Here is a 26919-nt window from a genome sequence, read left to right as displayed (position 1 = left end):
TCTGTCTATCCAGTGTCACTATCTTTCTCTTATATAGCTCCTGGGTACGTAAAAAGACATTTAGAAACATGTGTTTGTGTGTTTGCATTCGAACAGGAACTAGATCTAGAGATTTTAACAAAAGTTTCATACATATTTTTTTTGCTTGGTCTTTTTATTCATAACTAATCAGGTAATATTTACTATCTGTCTGACATCACCTTTGTTATGCATAGAATACCTCGATTCTGTAGAATGGATAGTTTGACATTATACCAAGATTTATTCGTAGACCTTATGGTGTTTATCTCTGTGCATAAATCATGTGTAAATATTGTATAGAGATTTTCTTTCTTGTGTGGACTTTTTCAACGTCCTTCAGATCAATGATGATGTTGTTCACGAGTACATACTCGAAATAAATCTGAATCATCCTAGAAACTCACAAGTTTTGTGACAAAGTCACATGACTTCAGACAATTCTGAGAGTTACTTCTTCCCCACCCCCACCCACCCCCCCCCCCCCCCCAAAAAAAAAACTGTTTTCTTTAAGAAGATAGTTTTAAATTGACAAGTTTCTGTGTATTGGAGGCCGGATAGATGTCTAGAATGTTTCTTGCAGGCTGATACATTCAACAAGTGATGAAAGGTACACACAGTCGGGGGGGGGGGGGTAGAAAGCGGTAGTCATATTTAGGACGAGTTTCTTATCAGTCAGTGTGTTTGCTGTGTCATAGTCTGGTCTCTACCAGATACATCTTTTATTTTAAGCAGAACTTAAATATAGGACCTCATATCAATCCGTTTAATGTTTGGGGGAGATGGGAATGGGAGAGGAGGAGCATGAGATTGGGCTGTTACTACCTACTGGGCCTTTTTTTTTTTTATATTCTTTCTTTGCTTCTCTCCCCTTCTCTTTAGGCGTACTCGGTGTTATGTGAGATTACTTCAATATCTTTAAAGTTATATCATGTAACTGCAATGTAGCATGTAAGTTTGTGGTTTAGATGTCGACTTCGGGTTAATTTAGTTTTAATTTGGGGATTTCCCGATAAACTAAGCAATGTCAAGGACGTTAAATTGAAATTTGATGTTGTCATCTTACTAATAAAACAAAAAAACAAATATTTAAAAAATACTTTAAAAAACAGCAAAGCTTATATTAAGCGTACACTTATCAATTAGTTTGGATCAGTCCTCTAAAAGTTTGTAATAGATCTAAACCTACAATAAAACATCATTTATAATTTTAAAAATTTAAAAAGGGGGGGGGGGGGAGCGACCTGAATTTGAACTAATGGCCCAAACCTTCCCAGGCTTCTCAAGCCAACACTGTAACCACTCTACAAGTGAAGAGCTAATGAACATGAAAGATTGTAGCGTTATCTATTGTTTCTATAGTCTATCCCTAAAATTTCCGGTTTAGTCAAATATAAATTTATATCATTGCCCTGTATGTTTTTTGTTTTCTTTATTTTCAATCAAACTGCATGTTTGGATTTAGCAATAAGTATGGATTTTTTTTTTTTTTAAGTCTATCCATTGGTTAAAAGTATCGGGTGTCTGTGTGTCTTTTCGATCCATTCTCACGTCCCAGTCCCGCAACTCCACTCTCTTCCCATCGCCTTCAGCTCCGCTGCACTCACTTTCGCTGTATTAACTATTCATTTCAATGATAGAGTCGTACCTAAATTTAGCAACAAGGGACGTAAACCACATTCACTTCTGCTTTTTTTTTTTTTTTTTCGTTCTTAAATTTAGTAAAAGGTTACCGGTGGGTCTAAAACGAGTTATTTATCGCTCACCAATTTGCCAAAATGGCAACATGAAAAAAAAAAAGATTCTTTTTAAACACACCTTCCTATTTTTTTTTTTTTCGAATGTTACAAGTTGTTACAGTCTGGCAATCGCATTAGCTGAGAAGTCAAGCGTTGCCAGGGCATCGAAGAACTCTTGGAGCCAAAATCAACTTCGGAAAAGTTCATGGAACTATGTTTATCTTGTCGAGACTTTCCTACAGATATAGAAGGAAGAGTTGCCAGATATTTTGTCTTTGTGGGTGAACTCCCCTGTTATATTTAGCTTTGTTTAAGTATTTTTACAAGATACACGATTAGTCTAGTCTTGCTGTTGGATCTGCAAACGTATGCTTAGAACTTATGTATTGGAAATTTTTAGAAGTCATATATCATAAGCGGATATCATCAGAGCTAATTTATTAGTTGTGGACCATAGACATAAATAAATATAGACTGGCCGATAAAAGAGTTTTATGAAACGAAAATTTGTGATTTGCAATTTTGTGTACTTTATTATACAGCAGTGTAGTTTTGTTTAATCTCTAAGACTGAAGATCATGCAACTTTTCTGAATTCGGAAATCCGACAACAATAGATATACATGTTTTCAAGTTACATGAAGTTATTTCCTTTTTCCAGTCTATATTTATTTATGCCTATGTTGTGGACATCCTTAAGACATATATATCTGAGGTGGCCGGGTTTAGAGCGCATTGAATTCTAAAATAAACGATCTAGGTTTGAGATCTGATGGTGTTTTTTTACGACTAAAATTTTAGAAGCTTAAAAAAAAAGGAGATCTTATCATATGTAAGTGACTGGCTGTTGTTTTTCATTTTCACTCGAAGATCTCACAATTTGAGAACCTGTCGTGCATAGAAGTTTAGTGCGTGGCACATTGGCTGGAAGGAGTACATTTCACTAATCCTTATTTCATTTCACTATTTCACGATCCCTAATTTCATTTCACTATCTCTCATTTCACTATCTCTCATTTCACTATCTCTCATTTCACTATCTCTCATTTCATTTCACTATCTCTCATTTCACTATCTCTCATTTCATTTCACTATCTCTCATTTCACTATCTCTCATTTCATTTCACTATCTCTCATTTCATTTCACTATCTCTCATTTCATTTCACTATCTCTCATTTCATTTCACTATCTCTCATTTCATTTCACTATCTCTCTTTTCACTATCTCTCATTTCATTTCACTATCTCTCATTTCACTATCTCTCATTTCATTTCACTATCTCTCATTTCATTTCAATATCTCTTATTGGCATTTCTCTTTCGGGTGAATGTCAGGAATTAACAAAAAAAAAAAAAAAAGTTCACTTGTTCTTGGCGCTTTGTCATCAGGGGGGGGGGGGCAAATCTTTGGGGTTTCTGGGTCAACTTGACACGTAATCTTCTCTTTCCTCCCCACCCCCTTTTGTTGTTTCCTTAATGTTCTCTCTCGTCTGCGACATTCACGACCTTAACATTGGTTAGTCATCAGCCTGGAAGATTTGGGAGGAAAAGGGGGGGGGTGAGATAAAATGGGGGTGGAGAGGATAGCGCAACTAAAAACAAACAAAAAAAAACATTTTAAAAAATCTTGATGTTGAAGGTCCGTAGATGACATTGGGACTTGAACCTGCGCCCTATACTCACATTTTTCGTGTGCATCTGTGTAAGAATAATACTTGTTTAAATATCTGCTCTTGTGTATGTCTCCTGTGTTCATTGACCAATGACCACTTGTTTGATTGAAGCCACACCCACCCTCCACCACAGCAGACACACACACACACCCCGACTTCTCCTCCGGAAATGAAGCCAAGGAGGGAGAACGAATTTGTTTTTATCTGATGTGGAAAATTGCTTTCTAAACTTTGTGAAGCAAGGCAATCAGTTGCTCGCCTAAAAGGGGGGTGGGAGGCTCCCTAAGTCAAGGTGACAGTTAGATCGGGGGCGCTAGGCTACACACAAATAAACCCATACAGCGCCCCATGCAAAAATTTTTGAAATTGTTGACGTGACGTGATATCTTAGTATATTATCGTCTTGCGGATAACAAATAGACATGGAGAGACGTGGGTGTGTGATTTTCTTGGAACAGATCGATGTGTTTTGTTATCACTGACTGACCTCTGGCGCAGTAATGTACGTGGAATAGTAAACCAGAAGGTCTAGATCCATTCCGTCGCCATTATTTAATTTCAGGCTCTGACCTTGTGTCAATATTTCAAAGTTTTTCTGCTTAATTGGTAATAGCAATGATTAGCGAACGCTAAGATAAGAACGTGCTTATCACACGTGCACGCTAGGGATTACATTTCAGACCATTTATTTATTTGATATGAATTTTGCTTTGGGTTTGTCTTTATGTCTGTCAGCACTACAAGCCTGGCTTTGGAACCAAGTCTTTGTTTGTGTCTAAAAAAAATACCATTTTTAGACCTTTTGTTAATAATCTAGATAAATTATTTCACCCCTAAATGTCACAGTGAACAGAGAAAACTTAGAACCAAAAGTCTAAAGAAGAGACGCTCGGAACATGAGGCCTTCGTCAGCTGAAAACAAACAGACAAAAAAATTAATTTTGCGTATGGTCAGAACTTCTCTGATTTAGATCTAGATCAGTGATTCCCAAAGTGGTCTATATAGACCCCCAGGGGTCTACGAAGACTTCCAAGGGGTCTACGAAAGTGAAAAAATAAATTGGGGGTCTTTGAGATGTCCACGGGGGTCTACGATCATGGATGTCGTTTAAGCCTAGCATGTCTTGACTTAAATGTTTACATTCCATTAATGTAACCCTTTCATACACTAATATATTATTTGTACCTCAGTTAATCCTTTAAATATTTCTCATGCTGCAAACTGCCTAAGGGTTGCCGGCTCCTTATTCTACTTCAGGGTGTACCCACAAAACCTTTCCCATATTTGAGTTTAGTTGCAAGGCAGGAGAGGTTTGAATTCAGTTTTCCTTCTGCTAGGTGGGTAGCAAGCCAAGGTTAATAAGCCTTTCCTGCTCGAAGCTTACTGGTTTAGGCGCCAGTTACTCGCTTTTGCCCCTTCTCCTGTTAGTGTGTTTGTTGATTCCAGTAATAAATATTAAATGCTATTTTAGTTTGTTAAAATTTGAATTTTAGCAATAAAAAAGATCTCTCTAAATTTCAATGCATTAAATGACTTTTTCAATATTGAACTCACTACAGTTAGAAATTCGTTTTTTTTTTTTTTAAATGTTGACGAATTTGCAAAAATGCAATACAAGTTAAGCAGGGGGTCTACCGAAAATCAGAAAACATGGCAAGGGGTCTACGAGACAAAAGAGTTTGGGAACCACTGATCTAGATCTACGTTATAAATGTTGTTGTAGGGATTTAAAACAGGTTGGGGGCGGGTATGGAGGGGGAAAAAAGGGAATGGGAGGGGGGGGGGGGCTCTGTCATATTTAATTTCTTGCAGATGGTGCCTGGATCCCTCTGTTTTGTTTTCAGTGTAACTATTTCTTTGACAAAAAGATTTTAATCCAATGGTTTAAAAATTTGTTAAACTCATTATTATTTAACTAATTTATAGATATAAAAATAATAATTTTGAAAAAAAAAAACAACCTCCGATTAATCTCATTATATTGTATCAAAAAATAACTAATCCTAAAGTCTAGATCTGGTTCAGCTTCTGACACCATTGTATAAAACTGTCTTGATGATCTTGTGAAGGTCACTGTGTAAACAATGCTGTATGTTCAACTAGCGTGTAAATAGTGAAGTGACCTTTGCACTTAATGTGTGATTGGTACATAAAGATGGGCTGGATACATTTACTTGAAGGAAAGTAGAACACAGAACTGGGATATGTTCAAAGGGGTGCTACCAGCGATCCTGAGTTCTAATTGACCTCTGCAGCAGCTGTTTAGCTGCACGAGCCCTGTCTGTCAACTCATCCCACTTCAAAGTGTAAACTACCCCAAGTTCTCAAGACTTCATTAAGATAAACTGTGACGTCATCGAGTGCTGGTCACGTGAGCTACTCTCATTCACAAAACGTAAGATTTCACTCGTGTGGGCGTGTGCGAGGGAAGGGGGGGGTGAAGAAAAAAAAAGTTTGTTTGTAGTCAGCACGAGACAGTGGCCGAGTGTCAATACTGAGTCATGGCAGACTTACGATCTATTTATTTAGTTAACGCTTCACCTTTTAAGTCAACCCCTTCTTAAACAGTATCAGAGGGCAATCCTTTGCTGACATTGCTGTTTCTTGTATAGTTGAAGTTTTTAAAGTTGTAGACTTAGCTACTGATTTTTAGGAAAATATTGTCACCAGGAAGGCAAAAGGAAACAACTATATTTCATTTTTTTTTACAAAGCTTATCAACTCACTCTGTCTGGCCAAAAGTTTATACACGTCATTTCTCAGACACCCAATCTCGGATCAAACTGAAATGTAGCATAAAAAGATCTGTTTCGTTTACCTGACAACACAAGAATCAATAATAAAAAAAAGTTAGTTAATTAAGTAATTAATTTTTTTGTTTTATTAAGTAATTAATTTTTTTGTTTTGTTTGGTAAGATCGAAAGAAATCGCACTTGACAGATGTGGTTTTATAAGTTGAATTAGTTCCCTTGAGGAATCTTGACCCCCCTGAGTGAACATTGGTATGCCTTGAAACGCGATGATGTAAACATTCGCCAAGATACCCCGCCCCCCTCCCTCTTCTTTCCTCTCCTTTCACATCTGGCGTATTCAGAAAGCTAAAAGCTAAATAAAAACAATTGGTAAAAATATTTCTACCCCACAGGTCAATCATACCTATAATAATAAGACAGACACAAATTAATTGATACATTTGCACTTAATATAAGCTTTATTGTTATTTTTGTAAATATTTTTCTTTTTTTTTTTTGTTCATTTCCTCAATTCTTTATTGTCGTAAAAGAGTAGTCGCTAAAAAAAACAATTTGTTTTCGCCAAGGTGTACCAAAAAAAATTAATTTACTACGGATTTTAGCACTCTGTGTACTTTTAGTGAAAGTGAAGTCGTTGCGCTGCCAACTCAAACATTCCCATAAACCATTTGGTCACATAAATGTCAGAACCAAAACCTCTCAAAGTCTCCATTGAACTCGTGCTCACGTTCCTGGCTCGCGCATGCGCGTCTCGGTTCATCTCTCGTCCTTGCCAACGTAAAGGAATGCTAGGAACCAACTGCCAGAGGGCAGTGGCGTAGCTAGGAAGTAGTCATCATTTGGGGGCCCGGGGGGGGGGCTTGACCTTTTTAGGGGCCCCTGCATTTTGACATTGGACATCATGGCATGATAATGGCGTAATATTTAATATTTAATGTAAAAAAAAAATTCGAACACTCAAGTGGGGGCCCATGGGGATTTTCAAATTTCCCCCATCCCCCATCATAGCTACGCCACTGCCAGAGGTAGCTATGTCTCAACACACAGGGCAGGATTTGTGGAGGCCCTAGACGCTTCAAGCTCCAAGCTAGTGATTTGGGGGCCTGGGGGTGGGGGGCTTGACCTTTTTAGGAGCCCCTGCATTTTGACATTCGGGATCATGACAAGAGATAATGTACGTAAGAAATACATGTCTTCATTACAAATGGTACCACAGTATATCAGTAAAATTAACAAAACAGTAATCATCAAGACACTCTTCAAGAATAATATTGTTGTTTATTGGCGAGATAATGTACAAGGGACGAATCTCATATCGCCTCACGACATTCTTTCTGTGCAGCAAAGATCATCTAGAACACTCCTTCTTCCCTAGTGCTATTAGAGCATGGAATGGGTTGCCTGAGCTAGCCAGGAAAACCAGTGACTTGGCTGAATTTAAGTCATTGGTTAATATGCATGACTAAATGCATGACGCGTAGGACGTAATCATCTTCTTTTTGGAAGTAACGTCTGTATTATATAAGGTAAGATAAGATCAATGCGGTCTAGTATATTTGACTCCCTGTGAATGGCAATGGCGTAATATTTAATATTTAACGTAACAAAATAAAATAGGACATCATTTTGCCCCCCCCCCCCTTTTTCCAAGTGGGGTCCCGGGGGGGATTTTCGAATTTGAACTTCCCTACCCCACCTAAGCTACGCCGCTGATCAGGATAATACAAGCCTTCCTTTGTTTAACAGTGATATCTAAACTACGCACCTTTTTCATGACCACCGCCAGACGTATTTCTATATTCCTTGGTATCTCAAAGTTGCGTGGCGACAGTACCACTCCTAATTGTTGCACTCGTACTCCTCGTTCTTTGAAGTGTACTCACGAGTCTCCACGTCACCAGTCAGTGAGGTACATACACCCTGTCACTGAGCCTGACATGCATGTGTCCAACAGTTGGCCTGCCACCCACGTCTATCTGGTTGGTTGCATTAGTGTACAGCTTCCCCCCGAGGTCTCCTGGTTCATTACCAGACCCACACCTGGATCTGATCTACGTTCCAGTTGGCAGCAGCTTCGGCGATACAACTACTGGATAGAATGTCTGCTCGCGTATGTCTAAATGGTTATAAATAGTGTCTGCGTTATTTCCGACTGGATTGTTGAGTTATTTCCCCCTGAATAGTTCAGGTAGGTCTCGTGTATTAACTCCATTTTTTTTTTCAAGCCTGTTCTACTGACTGTATTACCGGAGGCTGTGTCGAGGGTTTGACTCATGACTTATTCACAAGTGTTGTTTGATACATGTTACATACATAAAGGCAGCACTTGGGGCCACATTTTAAGGGGAGGGGTGGAATAAATTAAATCTGGCGAAATAAGGAACTGTCCTGAGCTACTGACAATCCGATCATACAACAGCACAGTACCAACTGAACAAGCCATTCGAACATCCAGATTCCCACCCCATACCCTCCAAAAACAAAAAGCTGAATTAGTCCCCTTTATGGGTTTGAAACAAATAATAGATAACTATACAATCTTCTATTTTCATAAGCACCCCATTTGCAGAGTGGTTAATATGTCGGCTTGAGACATGAGCTCGAATACATAAATGCTTTTAAAAAAGCTATATTGCTAAACATAATTACCCAGATCTCCCTTTTCTTCTCCCCTCCCCTCCCTATCTGTAAAGTATTTCAGCTTTTCGCTTGTTTTATTGAGAAGACACTACAGTGGTCCAGATACTTGATAAAGGTCATAGCGTAGTGAGAAAGCTAAAAGCATGAAAAAGCGCTTAGCAAAAGCAATTAATAAAAATATTTCTAATTGCACAGATGTATTGTTGTTGTTGTCCTAGATCTATCACAAATTGAATGACATGACTGATCCAAACTAATTGAAACAATCACACTTCGTATAAGCTTGGTTTTTGATGTTTTTTTTTTGTTTTTTTTTGTATTTTTATGTTTTTCTTATTCATCGCTGGTTTTCGTGATAAGACCCAGCCAGTCCCCCTCACCACCTTGCAATACCCGCATTCACCCACAATTTTAACAGAGCCGACGACGACACAGCATAAGACAGATATTAGTCATTTGTGACTCTCTTATTAACTGTAGTGTCTCTCAATAAAACCAGCGGAAAGCTTAAATACTTTACAGACAGCAGCTTCTGTGAGTAGGTAGCAATTTAGCTGTAAACGTATATAATATATACATTGCTTTGTTTCGGCACTCGACTTCACGTTTGTAGTTAAATTGCTGTCGTGAATTTTCTATTAGGAATTTAGTGAAGAACACCCATTGGCGTTTCACCGAAAGGGAAGGGGGCGGGAGAGGGGGGGTGACAACCATAGGCAGTGTCGTAGGGGTTGAGGTTACAGTCACGACATGTATAACAACAATGGGGCGCCGGAGGGCTGTGGGGGCTTAATTCAACACGGCTCATTACTCATCTCGTACATTTTTTTTTGTGTGTTGGCCTACAAGAGGGGCGGAGAGGGCGTATGGTGGATGGTACAGTAGTAGCTAGACTGAAGGCTTCTGGACAGGGGGGGGGGGGTACCTTGCTGTGTCCGTAGGTAACTGGACTATGCCGGAGCACTGGTAGGGCGCACGTAGCTGGATCGCTTCGACTGGGCTTATAAGTGATTCGAACAGTGGATAGTTTTAGCTCTTTATAAAGGTCAGTGATAACCTTGAGATAAACGTAGCTCTACAAATGACATAATACACACGAGTCAGTAGATTGTAAGTAACTCCATCTGCATTTCTTTATCTCCATAAGGTAATGTCTTATAAGTTTCGTTTATGCTCTACACTTGTTTATAGTTTACTTGTTGATGCTTTTTTTTTTTAAAGGAGAAGTTGTTTCATGTTCCTAAGACTAGTGTGACTAGAGACCTAGACCTAGTATGAATTGTACGCTGTAGATGTCCACCCAACTTCTTTGCGCTAATGTGTAGCATGCATCTAACATTAGATGACCACTTAGCCGTTAGATCGTAGGACCGTGTCGGGTGGACTTTCTAACGCCACTTGGCTGAAGATCGGTTTAAACATAATAATACTAGTTATGGCTTTGGGTTTTAAACTCCTTGGCCCACAGACAAAGTAAATTAAAGGACCACTTCTTCATTGAAAAAAATATTGGGGGGGGGGGGGGTCTACGCCAAATGAATTCTAAAAAAAAAAATGGTCATATTGCTTTAGCATATAGTAGACAATAGACAATATGCGGAGGTGATGACTAGATACAAATATAAGCATATCCTAACGGTTGTCATTCTAATGAGATGACATGTAAAACACGTCTACCGTGTTAAGTGATATGTGCAGTTGGAATCTGTATTGTCACATCTGTGTGACATCAATCCACTAAAGTGTCAAAAGTCACTTCTGTTGTTATCTTCGAGTGCATGATTGACGTGACTGCTGTCGATGTCAGAATGACCTGACTTCAAGACTGGCTGACAAGGTGCTTGATAACAAGGGAAAGATAGCGGGACTCTTTACCCGGGTGTAGATAGCAAGAAGGTGGACTAGAGAGGCACCGTTGATTGGAAGGCCACAACCAGAGGCGTTGTGTTGGGGGAGGGGGGGTCAGCTGGGAGAGAATGGCTGTACTAGCGGTCAGGTCAGAATGACCGCTACATTGATACGCCCTCCCCCTCTTCCTCGTACACGCGGAGAGCACCGAACCCTCGTCAGCTGGCTCCTGTTGTGGAAATGTTTCTCAAGTGCAAGATTGCGGTACGGTAAAAAAAAATAAACTAGTAGAGAGGATGACATAAAGTTATCTCGATGTTTCATTGTTTTATCTGATGCTCACTCCTCCGAAGTTTTACAGTAACAGCTTCATCCATTAATGGTGTCTCTCATTGACCAGACATATTTGCAACGATGTCTCGTGGCGCTGCCAAGCTAAAAAAAAATATTTTTTAAAAAATGTATAACCTGATCCAAAAAAGGGTCTCACATCTCTCTCTTTGAGAACCTGCGTAAAGTAAAAAGTACAATGTACTCTAGGAAACGTACAAGACAGACCCATCCATTGACTTTGTCATTCTTCGCTAGTTCATCGTTGGTCTACACCAGATGGCGAACGTAAATACTTAAGTAGTCGTGACTATAGCAAAGGTTGTCTAGTTCTATTTCTAGTTCAGATATATATTCTTTTAACTCGTTCATTTCCCTCTTAAGGCCCTTCCTTATTTTCTAGAGGTATATAGTAGATAGAGGCTTGCTGAATGTACTTTAGATGGTGGCCAATCCATAGAATATCAAGTTTTTTGGTATATCCGGTATATTGATGAAGGAAGTGTAATTTTTAGCGGCCCCCGAAAGGGGAACAGACGCTTTTAGTTTTGTGCGAAATGTCTGTCCGTCTGTCCGTCCGTCCCGTTTAGATCTGGTAAACAATAAAAGATATTGAAAATCCGACATCACAATATTTTAGAACATTCAAAGTTCTGATGCAACGGCTACTTTTTTTTTTCTGAAAGCGAAAAAATCTAATTTTTAAAATCAGTTATGAAAGTAGTTTTTTAAAGAGAAAAAGCTAATTATTATGCATTAAAAGTTAGAAAATATTGAAGCCTGCCTGGGTGGACCACTTCGGGGGCCGATTTTGAGTTTGTGTTTCCACACAAACTGTCTTTGTAACCTTCATTTTAAATTTAAGTTAGATTTTTTTTCTTTATATTTTTTAAATATTTTCTAAAGTCGTCCGTTGGTAGCTTTTAATTATTTGTTTTTCAGTACTTAAGTTTAATTTAGCGTCCTTGAAATTATTTAGTTTGTTTTAAATGTAAACAATGTGTCGTGCTGTAGGGACTAGGGACAAGTGATTTGTGAAACTGTTGAATTTAATTTTGTATTTGATTCGTTTTCGTTATGTCAAGGAAACAAAATCAGACTTTTCAATGTTATTTAGATGAGGACAGAATAAAAAATGTACTTCATGTTGACATGAAACGAAAGTTTTTTTGTTTTTTTTCTAAAAGGAAACCTCAGAATTTGCGCTATTCAGTTTTAGCTTTATCATAGGAATCCTTGGGCCTTAGGCCTCTTTTCTTTGCCTCTTTTTTGGGCTTTAATGAAATAATTTCGTTATTTTTGTACGTCCTAATGGTGCTGTCGATTTTACGTATTTTTATCTGATGATTTTAAACATTAAACTAGGTTTATAGCGTCATGCATTTTAAGTTTGGTAACTCATTAAATAGTAGCAGTTTACATACTCTATATTGAATCTCTCTGAACAATATGCGATTAGGCCTGCATTATTCAGTATGTGATCATATCAAGTTGTCCAATTACGTCATTGCTGGTCTGGTCCCCTCCTGCAGTATGTTAGTCTACGTGTGTGTGTGTGTGTGTGAGAGAGAGAGAGAGAGAGAGAGCAAGAACCATGGTAACACAATGTTTGCAGTTGGGAGTGGAATGTGCGTCAACAGACTACTGAAATTATTTGAAGCGCCTACCTTCAAATGTGTACATTTTGTCGCCATGGATACGCAATGTCCACCATGTTGTCTAACCAGAGTATCCTCCCCTTATTCTTTTTTCTGTTGACTCTTGTCTGGTTTATACTAAATCTAGGTCTAGATTGATGTGTTGCGTTAAGAGATGAATCTAAATGCAATGGCCCTGCTGATATAACAGGCAGCAGGCAGGTGACATGGCCATTGGTCTAACATACAATGATAACCTCGTCAAACTGTATCCAGATGGACTGCAATAGCCCCTTGACCACAAGATCAAAACTAGAATTATTTTTTCAACTTGTTATAATAACTGATTTCTATTTTGTTCTTTCTATTAGATGTAGATCTAGAACTGTTCGTCATTTCTTATTTTATGTGTAACTAGTTTCTAGAGTAAAACTACTAGACGTCAAGAAACTTTATCACTCGTAACGGCCTACCCACATCTGTACACACACACATTCTCTTCTTGCACACGCATATTTTCTACACACACACACAGATTTTCTTCATACACACATGCATATTTTCTACACACACACACAGATTTTCTTCATACACACACGCATATTTTCTACACACACACACACAGATTTTCTTCATACACACACGCATATTTTCTACACACACACACACAGATTTTCTTCATACACACACGCATATTTTCTACACACACACACAGATTTTCTTCACACACACACACAGATTTTCTTCACACACACACACTCAGAAATTCTCTTCTCACACACACACACACAGATTCTCTTCACACATACACAGATTCATTTCACACACATTCATTTCACACATAGATTCTCTTCACACACACACACTTTCAGTTGATGTTTAGTAAAAAACAAAAACAACTTATGTTTACTTGTTTCGTATCTTCCTTCAGATTTGTAGTTAATGACGTCTCTGCCCAAACCTTCCACAGGTCGACGTGGGAGGGAGGGGGGGGTAGTGATGGCTGCGGTCAGGGCTCGATGTAGCTATAAATAAAGCTGTAGTTTTGTTAGATGTTTGTGTTCTATTTAGATACATATATCTTTGACTGAACTGATTTATTGGACAGAGGAACGAATGTTTCTTGAATGCTTATTTCGTCGTGTTCACGTGGAACGTCTGTGATAAGATAAGATAATCTCTAGTGTAGAAATGACCATGCCATCATGGTATTTTTTTTAAAAAGGACAAGGGAGAGAATCCTAATATATTGAAGGGAGCTCTTCCCACAATGCGCTAATGCGACACTTGTCATTATGTAAAATAGCAGACCCTTAAAAGTCGCAAGCCAAATAGAGGAGTAACTTGCGCAGTTGTGTACAGCAAGTTAACCCGCCATAAGTAGTTCCCCCCTTTCAGACCATGCGGGCAGATGATGTAAAGGTCATCTGTTTCTGTGGCCCACGGTTAACGAGGTTGTCATGTGGCCAGCACAACGACCAACCGCCTTTACTTTTCCCCAACTATTGTCTGGTACCCATTGGAACTGGGTAGACTCAAGAGGCGCCCTAAAGGTCCCAAAATTAAAAATCCCAGTCTTCATCAGGATTCGAACTCTGCACCCTCGGAAGCCAAGCGCATTACCATTCAGCCACCGCGCCTACTTTGTACAGTTATGATTGAAATTAATTGATTCAATTTCCTTCAGGATAAACAAGTTTTTAAAAGTATTTTTTTATTGACATTGTTTGATTCTTTTTTGTGACTGTAGTGACATTTGTTTCTTTATTCAAAGTTAAGTCAATGTTTCCACCAGAGAAATATGTACTAGAGATTATATGGCGGCAGATTACAATATAACTCAACATGTTTGTTTGTTGTTGTTGTTTTTTTTGGGGGGGAGGTTGTTTTTTTCTTGCTTTTTTTTTTTTTTTTTTTTTTTCAGAAATATTTATTATATTTTTTTTCTTTACAAAAGTATTAAATATTCTTTGTTTGTTTGTTTGTTTACAGTGCAAGTATGGATAGTGGACTTGTGGCCTCGCCCACATACCAAAACTATCAAAACAAAAGGCGCCCTCCGCCGCCACTTCCACGATCGCCCAGCCCCGATGCTCCACCCGCACTCCCCCCGAGAATGTACAAAGAGTCCGAGTTATCCTCCATGGACGCCAAGGACCAGCCACAGGGTCAAGGGGATAAGGCCCGAGCCAACACCGTGCCCCTGGGGAAACAGCTTGAGGATCCACAAGTGGACAGCACGAAGAGAGACTTCCGGAGCTTGATGAGCCAATGGGAGAACAGCTCCCCGAGAGAGGACAAGTACGCTGCCGAGCTCCGCAGGCAGGCCCAGAGGTTGACGGGGCAACAGCAGCTGAGTGCCATGCCCATGACTGTCTTGCACACGAAGCCCAAGATCAACGTGGCCACAACGTACAAGCGTGAGCCCACGCAGCCACAGGAAGCCACCTCGCCATCGTCTTCTTCCTTGTCTTCCTCGTCAGCGTCATCGTTGCCTTCATCGCAAACGAACATACCGGCGCCCTCGGCGTCTCCTACTTCGTCTTCAGCCCACTTCCAATCCTCCACTAATATCTCATCCGTCAAACTTCAGCCTCGTTCTGATGGTGCGTCTCCTGCAACGTCTGCTTCGAGCGTCATTTCCGCCGGGAACTTGACAAACATGGCGCCGACATCGTCTTTGGGTAAAAACTTGCCTCCCCAGACCATATCTTCATCCCCACCTCCTCCACAGCTCCCCGAGAGGACATTCTTCTCTGAGGACTCGAGACACAGGAGTAGCTCTGAGGTCCTGCAGGACAACCAACTCACCAACCACAGCGCGGTGAATCACAAACCCATGCTTCGAGAACGCAGCGCCTCGGATCACGATGTGTTGTCGGAGAGGCGCCAGCAGCCCCAGGAGACATACATAGGGGCCACTCCTGACGGCACGCCCATGGCAGTAACTAAATATCGCCAGGAGCAAGGTTCAGTTGTTTTTTCGACCAGTTCACAGTTCAAGTCTGGAGATAATACTTATACAGAGGGACATCATGTTGGGTAAGTACAGACATAGGCTGTAGATCTATCTTCTATATTGTACAGTACAGACATGGGCTGTAGATCTATCTTCTATATTGTACAGTACAGACATAGACTGTAGATCTATCTTCTATATTGTACAGTACAGACATAGGCTGTAGATCTATCTTCTATATTGTACAGTACAGACATGGGCTGTAGATCTATCTTCTATATTGTACAGTACAGACATAGGCTGTAGATCTATCTTCTATATTGTACAGTACAGACATAGGCTGTAGATCTATCTTCTATATTGTACAGTACAGACATGGGCTGTAGATCTATCTTCTATATTGTACAGTACAGACATAGGCTGTAGATCTATCTTCTATATTGTACAGTACAGACATAGGCTGTAGATCTATCTTCTATATTGTACTGTACAGACATAGGCTGTAGATCTATCTTCTATATTGTACAGTACAGACATAGGCTGTAGATCTATCTTCTATATTGTACAGTACAGACATAGGCTGTAGATCTATCTTCTATATTGTACTGTACAGACATAGGCTGTAGATCTATCTTCTACATTGTACAGTACAGACATGGGCTGTAGATCTATCTTCTATATTGTACAGTACAGACATAGGCTGTAGATCTATCTTCTATATTGTACAATACAGACATAGGCTGTAGATCTATCTTCTATATTGTACAATACAGACATAGGCTGTAGATCTATCTTCTATATTGTACAGTACAGACATAGGCTGTAGATCTATATTATATAGTACTCTGATGACAAATTACAAACTACTCTCGTTCCATACGTGTCCGTTTTTATTGGCTATATGGTGTTTTTTTTCGTCGACGTCCATAGTTTCGAATGTCATGAATAAATGTTTAATTATATACAGTAAAACAATAGGAGTATGTCAAGTTGTCAAGGTCAACAGAATGTCACCACTTCAGTCACTTCCTTTATCCCTTAGTACTTCATTTTGAATTATTTCCCTTACTTCTAGTACTTCATGTTTCTAACCTTTTAACAAAGAGAACAAAAACAAAACATAAATTGCTACGTCAGCGTTTAAAAGTTGCTAAAAAAAAAACAACAATAAAGCATCCTGAACACGTGACCTTGATAGTTTTGTTTTCAATCATTTTTTAGACGTTCTGAATGACGTTTATATTGACGACTGCTTATCTTGTCTTGTATGATACAGACGTTACTTCAGAGGAGAAGATAATTACGTCCTACTCAATTCATGCCTCAATCTAGTCATGCTTAGTAATACATGACTTAAACTTCGCTACTTTGTTAATACATGACTTAAACTTCGCTAATTTGTTAATACATGACTTAAACTCTGCTAAGTCTTTGGTTTTCCTGGCTGATTACTTTTTTTGTCTTTTTACAAATATAATTCTGTTTTTTAATTTTGTGTAAGACCGCCAGACTTTGACACGGGACTCCTACTATTGTAGTACATCTTTTTAGTTTCTTGTTTCTTTTTTTTTAAACCTATTGGCATTGATCTCTGTTGTGGTCGTGCCTCTCGTGCAAGTTTAAATATACGAGTTTAAAGATTTCACCTTAAAATTATTAAGTTGCGTTTCGCAGTGGTTCTCAACTCGTGGTCACGGTGGTCCACAAGTGGAAAAAAATAACGTAAACATTGCTAGTGGTGGACTTTTTTTTTTGCTTCCAGGCCTAACACGTTCTATATGATACATGGCTTGGAAAAGTGAACTTTATAAGGGAAGTAAGTCTTATCGGAACTATGCAGTTTTTATATTCGCGATTATTCCCCTTTTTTCATGAACGCATTTGATCGTCTGTAAACAGAAATTCTGGTAGAATTCGTGGTGTAACTCTAGTTTAATTATTCTCCCTCTGTTGTTTTAAATAGGTTAATTTTTTTTTCAGCCATTTATATTGATTTAAATGTAAAAAAAAATTATAAATCTATTTCATTCCATCTAGATTATAAACCGTAACTCTATCTACTTGTTGTATTTCCATAACTCCATGACATCTCGGTTATCTACCTTGTCTTCATTTGCATCTCACGACCTGTTGCCGTTGTTCTTTCTTTCCCACCCCCACCCCATTCTCCAAACCACCCAATTTATATCTACATCTATTTAACTCCACACTTTTTTTTTCCCTTGGCCAATAGAAAACGCGGGCAATATTTCTGCATTAACCAATCGTCTGCTCCGGTTAGACAATCTCAAAAAATGAAACTGGAACAAGCTTTTCCAACTGTCAAGACTTAGATCTGTGCCAGCCGCATGTCCGTCATCTTACAGAGGATACATTCGGCTTGTGTTCTGGATTTGTGTGGATAGATTTCCGTTGTCAAGTGATTTAATGAGTGGTCTAGATCTACATTCAACCGCTGTGTGTTCAGGTTGGTTGAGTTGGAGTTTGCCAGACCTCAAAACTGTTTAATCTGTCTTGGTTAAGTCACAGGGACTACATTGTTACTGTAATACTGTTATTCTTTGTGCGCTCTATAAGTTACATCTTTTGGAATTATGGTATTTAAAAACTAATGTATCAAACGTGTCCCATATCTTCGTGATATAGTCTTCACCTAATTTCTTATATACTCACTGAGATAATGGTTGTTAGTCTATACTCACTGAGATAATAGTTGTTAGTCTATACTCACTGAGATGATAGTTGTTAGTCTATACTCACTGAGATAATAGTTGTTAGTCTATACTCACTGAGATTATAGTTGTTAGTCTATACTCACTGAGATAATAGTTGTTAGTCTATACTCACTGAGATAATAGTTGTTAGTCTTCCATAGCTCCTCGTCTCACTAAAAATGTTAACCAGGAATCTCGGTCAGTGAAATCTAAAAACTAAATTGTCCATATTTTGGTCAGTGAATTTCATATCAGAACTCAATTGTTCATATTTTTGGTCAGTGAATTACATATCTGAACTAAATTGTTTATATTTTGGTCAGTGAGTTTCATATCGGAACGAAATTGTTGATATTTTGGTCAGTGAATTTCATATCGGAACTAAATTGTTCATATTTTGGTCTGGAATTCTGTGCCCAAAATAGCGTAATTCTCTTTTGGTCTGGGAGCCAGGAAATTAATATATTTATATTTATAAGTACATTATTTAAAAGTTGATGTTCATGTTATCAAATCGTTTGACGGACTTCATTAATCAATCAATATAAGAAATTATATCTTTTACATTCTTTACATTCCTGTGCTATATTGCAAATCTGAAAAGTTGACGTCTAAATATAGATCTAGAACTAGTATTTGAAATAGGTATTTATCTTTCGGCATAGATTTAGATTAAAAAAAAAGAAACAAGAATCCAAACACTTTTATCCCTCGTTCGTCATCTCAGTTTTGATCCAAGTCAACTCGTGGGTGTCATGGAAACAGCGCTGTTGACTTTTCCATTGACGTAGACTGGTTCAACAGACGGCCTGCCGTCGCGTTGGGGTAGGCCCCGTTTTATTCATTGAGATTGGGGTTAGAGGGGCTTGTTTAGATTTCTGCCTAGTTTGAAGTATTCTGTATATACCCTGACCTACTGTGTAGTCCTAGAACTCTGACCTTCCGTAGAGACATTGACCTGTGAAAATTTTAGTTTTTAGATATTCATCTTTTTAATTGTAATCAAGTTTTGTGACTTTTTTTGGCCGGGGGGGGGGGGGGGAGGAGTGGTTGGAAAGGGGGGGGGGGCAGTGGCCCCGGTCTCACCTTTTTAATTTGAATGTGATGGTCAGTGATTGGACGTACAACGCATCAGGTCAGTGAGAGTGTGAACTCCTTTGTTGAGGTCAAGAATGTGAGCACAAGTGTCAGCACCGTACATCTGGCAGGCATGAGTTCAGGGGCGGTCAGAAGTACTCAACTAGGGCGTAACTGAGATAGAAAAAATTAGAGTAGGTGTTTGTGACCGAGTTCCCTCTCTTGCTGTTTTAAACGTTCGGCCTAGAGAAATGGGGGAGGCCAGGCTAAAGTCACACTTCTTGCACTTCAGTGTCAGCCATCTGTGTCAACATACACCTTTTTTTTTTTTTTTACCCTTAATTTATTCCCGCAACACAGTCAACTCCAGCACGCGCGTCCCACGTGATCAAGTAGAACGTCATTGATGCTGACTTAATGGTTGCAGAGCCAGGTTGACATGCACTGATTGCGGTATAAGTGGACGGTGAATTGTTGACCGCTCAGCTGAGTTCAGCCGTGTAGTTACTAGATAATAACAACACGTCAGCAATTTTTGGCTAATTGTGGCATTTGATAATGCAGTTAGTGGTGGGTGTTTGGTACATGACTGTACAATTTTGAGGATTCTTGTAAATACTGTTCCAACTCTAGGGTAGGCACTCAACGAAAAGGCAAGCAACTCAACTCAGTTTAACAGGAAATAAATAGTTGTGTTTATTCACTAGGGTAAACACAAAACACCCTTCAGCTTTCTCAGAGTCTTACTACTAAGTATACCAGTCCTTTGCAACTTAACCCGAATGTGGACCAACGACAGCCTTCCCCGCTTCGCTCCAGGTCCCTACTACAACCTTCAGGCAGCACAAAAGTTGGCCTCTTAGTTTCCCAAACATTCAGACTCTTCACAATCCCTGATGCACTGTTCTTCTCTCCATTCTAGCGTCTTCCTGTTTACGTTCAACAGTGCGCTAGTGCGCACCTCAAGCACTGGTGCAAGGCAGGGTTACAACAATACTTACACTTACTTAGACCCGCCCCCCTTTCGCGCATTGTTGGGCAAGCTGTCACTGGCAACGTCTGCAGACTCTTCCCACCCGGTGTCCATTGCTATGAAGTGAAGGTGTGGCGCCAAGTTACACGAGGAAGTCTCTGTTTGCGCTTGCCTCGTATTGGCCTCCATGCATTTCCAACTCTTTGATATGCGTGATGAGCTCTGTCGGAGGGCATGTCTCGCAAACGCTCAGTCACAACCTCAAGTCCCAGTTCGGCCTAGGATTTCCTTGTTACTGACCCGTGTAACTTGACTCCTAAAATCCTTCTTAAGCCATTTTAGCTGAGTCACATTTAGCCTTTTCTCGGTTTCGGCAGATGAATTCCAGGTTTCGATTTTGGGATAAAGACTTGTACTATATATTATTTTTATAGTCAGTTTTTGATTTATTATGTTGAATCATTGATTCCGATACTATTACGCAATGACATTATATTTAGGCTCTTTACAGCCTCTGTTAAACTGCTTCTGAGAACGAATACACATGCCCAGTGTGTATGTGTCTAAGACTTGAGTATAATCAAAGTAATTGTCATGTAAACTCCCAAGGTGTAAACACCTACCCAAGTAAGTACACTTACCTGAGATGTCAACAGGAGATTACTCTAACTAGATACAGGTGTGTGAGCTTTCTATTCTCAAACTGCTATGATGGTGAGCTTTCTATTCTCAAACTGCTCTGATGGTGAGCTTTCTGTTCTCAAACTGCTCTGATGGTGAGCTTTCTATTCTCAAACTGCTGTGATGGTGAGCTTTCTATTCTCAAACTGCTATGATGGTGAGCTTTCTATTCTCAAACTGCTATGATGGTGAGCTTTCTATTCTCAAACTGCTATGATGGTGAGCTTTCTATTCTCAAACTGCTATGATGGTCCTCATCTTTGTGCTGCCCAGTCTCCGGATATTTGAAGATTTTCTTTTGTTGGTCAACTAGCTTGAACATAGACACGCTGAAGAAGAAAAAAAACGCTCTATTGGTCTTTAAAACAGCTAGGACTCTTTAGTAGAAATTAATAAATCTCTGTCTGTGTAGGCCAGAAGAACTTGTGGTGACCAGTGTCCATTAATGTTGTTTAAGCATTAGATTAAAACTGAACCTCTTTTTTTTTTTTTTTTTTTTTGCTTGGGTCATCTTGACCAAAAACTGAAACCTTTTTTTTTTGGGGGGGGGGGGGTCATCTTGACCTAATCCAGTTTGTCGGTTTTAACATATTTCTCTGTACCAAAACGAGGCTCGGGGACTTGTTGTAATGCATTGCCTAATGAAATGAGTTGTAATGAAGTGAGGTGTCACATCTGTTCCGGTCACTATGCTGGTAAGAAATCCATACATACACTTTCACGTCTGCCTCGACTCGTCACGCGTGCTTGATTTTCACACCATTTGAACGTTTGTAACCAAATGCTCTTGTTTCAAACATGTTCTGGACGACACTGTTGGCTGTTAATGAAACCGGTGTCGTGTAATCAAACCTGTGTCATGTAATGAAACCGGTGTCGTGTAATCAAACTTGTGTCGTGTAATCAAACCGGTGTCGTGTAATCAAACCGAAAATTTTAGTTCAAGTAACAAAAATGGTCACTGAGTCCCAAAAGTATAAACCAAGAAATATTAATTAAAATGTTACAACTCTCAGAATTTGAAGACCCAATTATTGTGGTCATTGTTCCGTTTCTAAAGACTCAGAAACAAGCAAAACTTGTTTTGAAAAGTGGCTCGTCGGATGTACGGAGCTATTCCTTTTTAGTGTTAAGAATCTGATGGACAATTTCTTGAAGTCACGTGATTTCACAAAAATAAATGAATACTCTATTTTTAGATCTACGTAATATCCGGTCTTCCTTGACTACGCCATCTTGTTAGAGAATCGCGTGATGTTCTTTATTAAGTTTGTGGCAGGAATTTCGAGGGAAAAACTTTGTTTTGGCTGCTCTTCGTTCTTCTATGGAAAAATAAAAAGCTAAAATATATTTGTTTGTTATCAAGTAGCAGCCATATCATTTAGCTATATTTAGCTCTCATTTCCCAGCATTCCTGGCCCCTAAGAACAGTTAAAATGTCTACATTGATAGTGGACTTTATCCGGGAAGTGGGGTTGTCTACGAAGATCTGATTTATGAATTTGTGAACATGTACTATTTACATTAGATTTTTACCAAATTATTAAATTTTTACTACTTTTACTATTTTAACTGTGAATAGACCTTGATTTTAATGATTTAACTGTATAGAATTTAGCCCTTGTTATGTAGAGAGAGAGTAGTCCTTAAGGGAATGCAGGCACGACATGGCCTAAATTGTGCCGATGTGCCTAAAAACAAAATCAAATCAAATCGTCTACATTGAGATTGAGAAATTAATTAAAAGCAACAGAAGGTGGAGCAACATATTGCGAGCTAAATATAAAAATTTCTTATGGCTGGTTCACACTGAGCGTACTCATAAATACACATACACATGTGAGCCCCCATTCATTTGTTGGTTCATTTATACCTCACGTGCAATTAAATTCCCGCTGAAATTTAATTTCTATTTAAACTCGGCGACACATTGAAATCGGCAGACGTCACGTTCATGTAAGTTCAAATCTCGTCTAGACGAGATTTGCTACGACATCTTGACTTTTTTTGGTCTCCATTGTTTATTCTTGTTAATCTGTCTGCTGTAGTGACATCCGTCATTTCCTTCAACCGGTTCTTTTAGTCCTTATTGTTTATATTTAGAAATCTGTACATTAAATCGAATAATGATAATGATTAACAAACAAGCTACTCTTAGTTTTATTGTAAATCCTTTCTTTGTATTTCTTCATAGACAATACGAAAAACATGCATAAATGTAACCCTGCCGGACCAAGTAAAACAAAGGACGTTTGGGCCACGAGGCCTTCATCAGCTACAAAACAAACAAAAAATAAATAAACAATTAACACAAAATAGTCTTGTATTTCTTCGTAATTAGGTCACCAAGTGTGAACGTAGCCTGACGTCTGCTGATAATTACATCATAATTTGAGCTTTTGTTCTGTGCTTTATAACCCACAGACTTAGTAACACTGAAGGGGGGATTACTCAATTTTGTTTTTCAACTTTTGATCCAGACGATATGAATGGTGAGATTAGTCTCGTAATTCTGTGGCCTTAGATTAGCTGATAGATTTTCCTGGTGTTCACACTTTCGCAATTGTAGTTTAATCTCAAGTATTTAAATTATAAAATCATTGGCAAGTTCTCTTTGGTTTGTACTTTAATATTTTTTATGTCCAGCAAAATAAATTATTAAGAAAGAGTTGCATAAAAAACGCAGCAGACTCCTAGGCGCACACATATATCTACATGTATTGTTTGATTTATTATAATGTGAAAGAGTCCGTTAGGAAGTAGTTAAAGGAAAGATAATTTTGGAAAAAGAATGTAGCAATGTAAGGTTTTTCTCTCCCTTTTTCTCTACCCGTTTTCTTCATTGCAAATATTGGTATGGGTCTGGGACAAACGAGACAGTGTAGAGATACTTTTGAAACGTGTTTGTTTTGTTGCTGTGAAGTTCTTTTAAAAAGTTGGAGCAACATCAAAGAATGCGATGAAGGCGAGATTGAGATTTAGATTTAATATCACTCCGCATCGACAGCGTTGTAGCTCTCGGCATCGCGTCTCTTCGAGTCTTTTCATTTTGTCCACGTGACTTTGACGAGTTAATAGCCCATCAAAATTGTCTTTCAAGTCGGAGAAACTGTCGGGTGTTTATAGCATTCGTGTGTCTTTCACACTTTGATAGAGCTGTAGAAAGAGATATAGTCTCTCTATGTACAGAGATATAGCCCCTCTATGTACAGTGATATGGCCCCATTATGTAGACATATAGTCTCTCTATGTACAGAGATATGGCCCCATTATGTAGATATATAGTCTCTCTATGTACCGAGATATAGCCCCTCTATGTACAGTGATATGGCCCCATTATGTAGACATATAGTCTCTCTATGTACAGAGATATGGCCCCATTATGTAGATATATAGTCTCTCTATGTACAGAGATATGGCCCCATTATGTAGATATATAGTCTCTCTATGTACCGAGATATAGCCCCTCTATGTACAGTGATATGGCCCCATTATGTAGATATATAGCCCCTCTATGTACAGAAATATGGCCCCATTATGTAGATATATAGCCCCTCTATGTACAGAAATATGGCCCCATTATGTAGATATATAGTCTCTCTATGTACAGAGATATGGCCCCATTATGTAGATATATAGTCTCTCTATGTACCGAGATATAGCCCCTCTATGTACAGTGATATGGCCCCATTATGTAGACATATAGTCTCTCTATGTACAGAGATATTGCCCCATTATGTAGATATATAGTCTCTCTATGTACAGAGATATGGCCCCATTATGTAGATATATAGTCTCTCTATGTACCGAGATATAGCCCCTCTATGTACAGTGATATGGCCCCATTATGTAGATATATAGCCCCTCTATGTACAGAAATATGGCCCCATTATGTAGATATATAGCCCCTCTATGTACAGAAATATGGCCCCATTATGTAGATATATAGTCTCTCTATGTACAGAGATATGGCCCCATTATGTAGATATATAGTCTCTCTATGTACCGAGATATAGCCCCTCTATGTACAGTGATATGGCCCCATTATGTAGATATATAGCCCCTCTATGTACAGAAATATGGCCCCATTATGTAGATATATAGCCCCTCTATGTACAGAAATATGGCCCCATTATGTAGATATATAGTCCCTCTATGTACAGAGATATGGCCCCATTATGTAGATATATAGTCTCTCTATGTACCGAGATATAGCCCCTCTATGTACAGTGATATGGCCCCATTATGTAGATATATAGCCCCTCTATGTACAGAAATATGGCCCCATTATGTAGATATATAGTCCCTCTATGTACAGAAATATGGCCCCATTATGTAGATATATAGCCCCTCTATGTACAAAGATATGGCCCCATTATGTAGATATATAGCCCCTCTATGTACAGAAATATGGCCCCATTATGTAGATATATAGCCCCTCTATGTACAGAAATATGGCCCCATTATGTAGATATATAGTCCCTCTATGTACAGAAATATGGCCCCATTATGTAGATATATAGTCTCTCTATGTACAGAGAATAAAGTCTTCCCTTATGCTCATTTTATTGAGATGATCTCTCAGTGTAGTTAATTATTCGAAAGTGAACTCTGAACCCTAGTGTGAACTTATTCTTGATTCGAGTTGACCCTTTAAGCTTGGAAAACAGAGATGAGGTCCGAGTAACATGTTGTCTGGAGTGTGTTACACTGTGTTGCAAGTTATTCATAACTCTGAAAGTGGGGTATTGAGAAATTGTGTTCGTCTAAGATCATTCTCCCAAGTACTAAATGAAGATAGAAAACAACAAAACTTGTCCTCAACATAGATGAAGTCTAAAATTCGAGCCTAGTTAACCCCCCCCCTCTCGTGAAAGTGTCGTCTCCTATGGCACGTCTTCCGGTAAACGAGTTATTGTCGCTGCAGTGTGTCTGCAAGATTCGTCATCAAGGATACATTCAGAGAATAAGAGAAGGGTTACGGGCCTGGAGCTTGTGAATGAGGGTTTCTCTGTTGAACGTGGTGCGCACGGCTATGAAATTTTTTTTTTAATTCACTAGAAGACCCGCACATGAACACGTGTAGTCTTTATGATCTGATCTATCCGCTCCTTTAAGAAAAATGTTTTGAAAGTTTTAAAAAAAATCGATTTTATTTGTACCAAAAGCCCATATTCTACAATCTTTTTTTTTTTTTTTGTGTGTGCCGCCTATGTCTTTAAAACCAACAGTCCCCGTTCACCCAAACTCTATACTCTTTGATCAGAAAAGTGCCGCCTATGTATCGTATGAAGTTATGTACATTAAAGTTCGTACATGTACATTTTTTTTTAATTCATTAGAAGATTACATTGTACATGTTTTCACGACAAATAAGGTTACATCGTTCAGAGATTGTGCAAACTTTATGAATTTTGCCTATGAATAAATAGATTGACATGGAAACTTTATTTGTTTATTTGTTATACGTTTAAATACGAGTATGTGTATGTATGAATAATTTTGTACTCGTTCTAAAATCTACCAAGACCTACCAAGTGAGCAGTTGGTGCCTTGTTGATGGTCTCATCTTCCTGGCAATCAGATTTATGCTTCAAGGTCAAGGGCGAGATTTTCTGGTAGAATCTCTTGTCAACATCCGGTAACTGAATACGCGGAGGCCATTTACGGGTGACAGAATGGCGGGTGGGAGGTGGCGGTGTGTCGAGTTAGTGATTCATACCGTGTCTGTTATGAAAATGTCAATTGGGTCATTGTCAAACGAGATCTATTTATAGCATATCTTTATTTCTCTGTTCGGAAATGGCTTGAAACGAGTCATTCCATTTGAGAGCAAGACAGCGAGGCAGGGAGTGTGTAGGGTGCTATAGAGACTT

The 26919-nt window shown here is 38.8% G+C and overlaps 1 protein-coding gene across 8 annotated transcripts in view; it reads left to right on the top strand.

Annotated features, from left to right (window-relative positions):
* The window catches only part of LOC106069798 (uncharacterized), a 178833-nt gene that overhangs the window by 121912 nt on the left and 30002 nt on the right, over positions 1-26919 (top strand). For all 8 annotated transcript variants that reach the window (XM_056038730.1, XM_056038731.1, XM_056038732.1 and 5 more), the window contains one exon: positions 14632-15681. In XM_056038730.1, the coding sequence (XP_055894705.1) occupies positions 14632-15681 (1050 nt within the window). The remainder of the gene's footprint in view (positions 1-14631; positions 15682-26919) is intronic.

The sequence above is a fragment of the Biomphalaria glabrata genome, chromosome 8, assembly GCF_947242115.1.
Source record: "Biomphalaria glabrata chromosome 8, xgBioGlab47.1, whole genome shotgun sequence".
NCBI classification, from domain to species: domain Eukaryota; kingdom Metazoa; phylum Mollusca; class Gastropoda; family Planorbidae; genus Biomphalaria; species Biomphalaria glabrata.
This window is presented reverse-complemented; position numbering and strand designations above follow the sequence as displayed.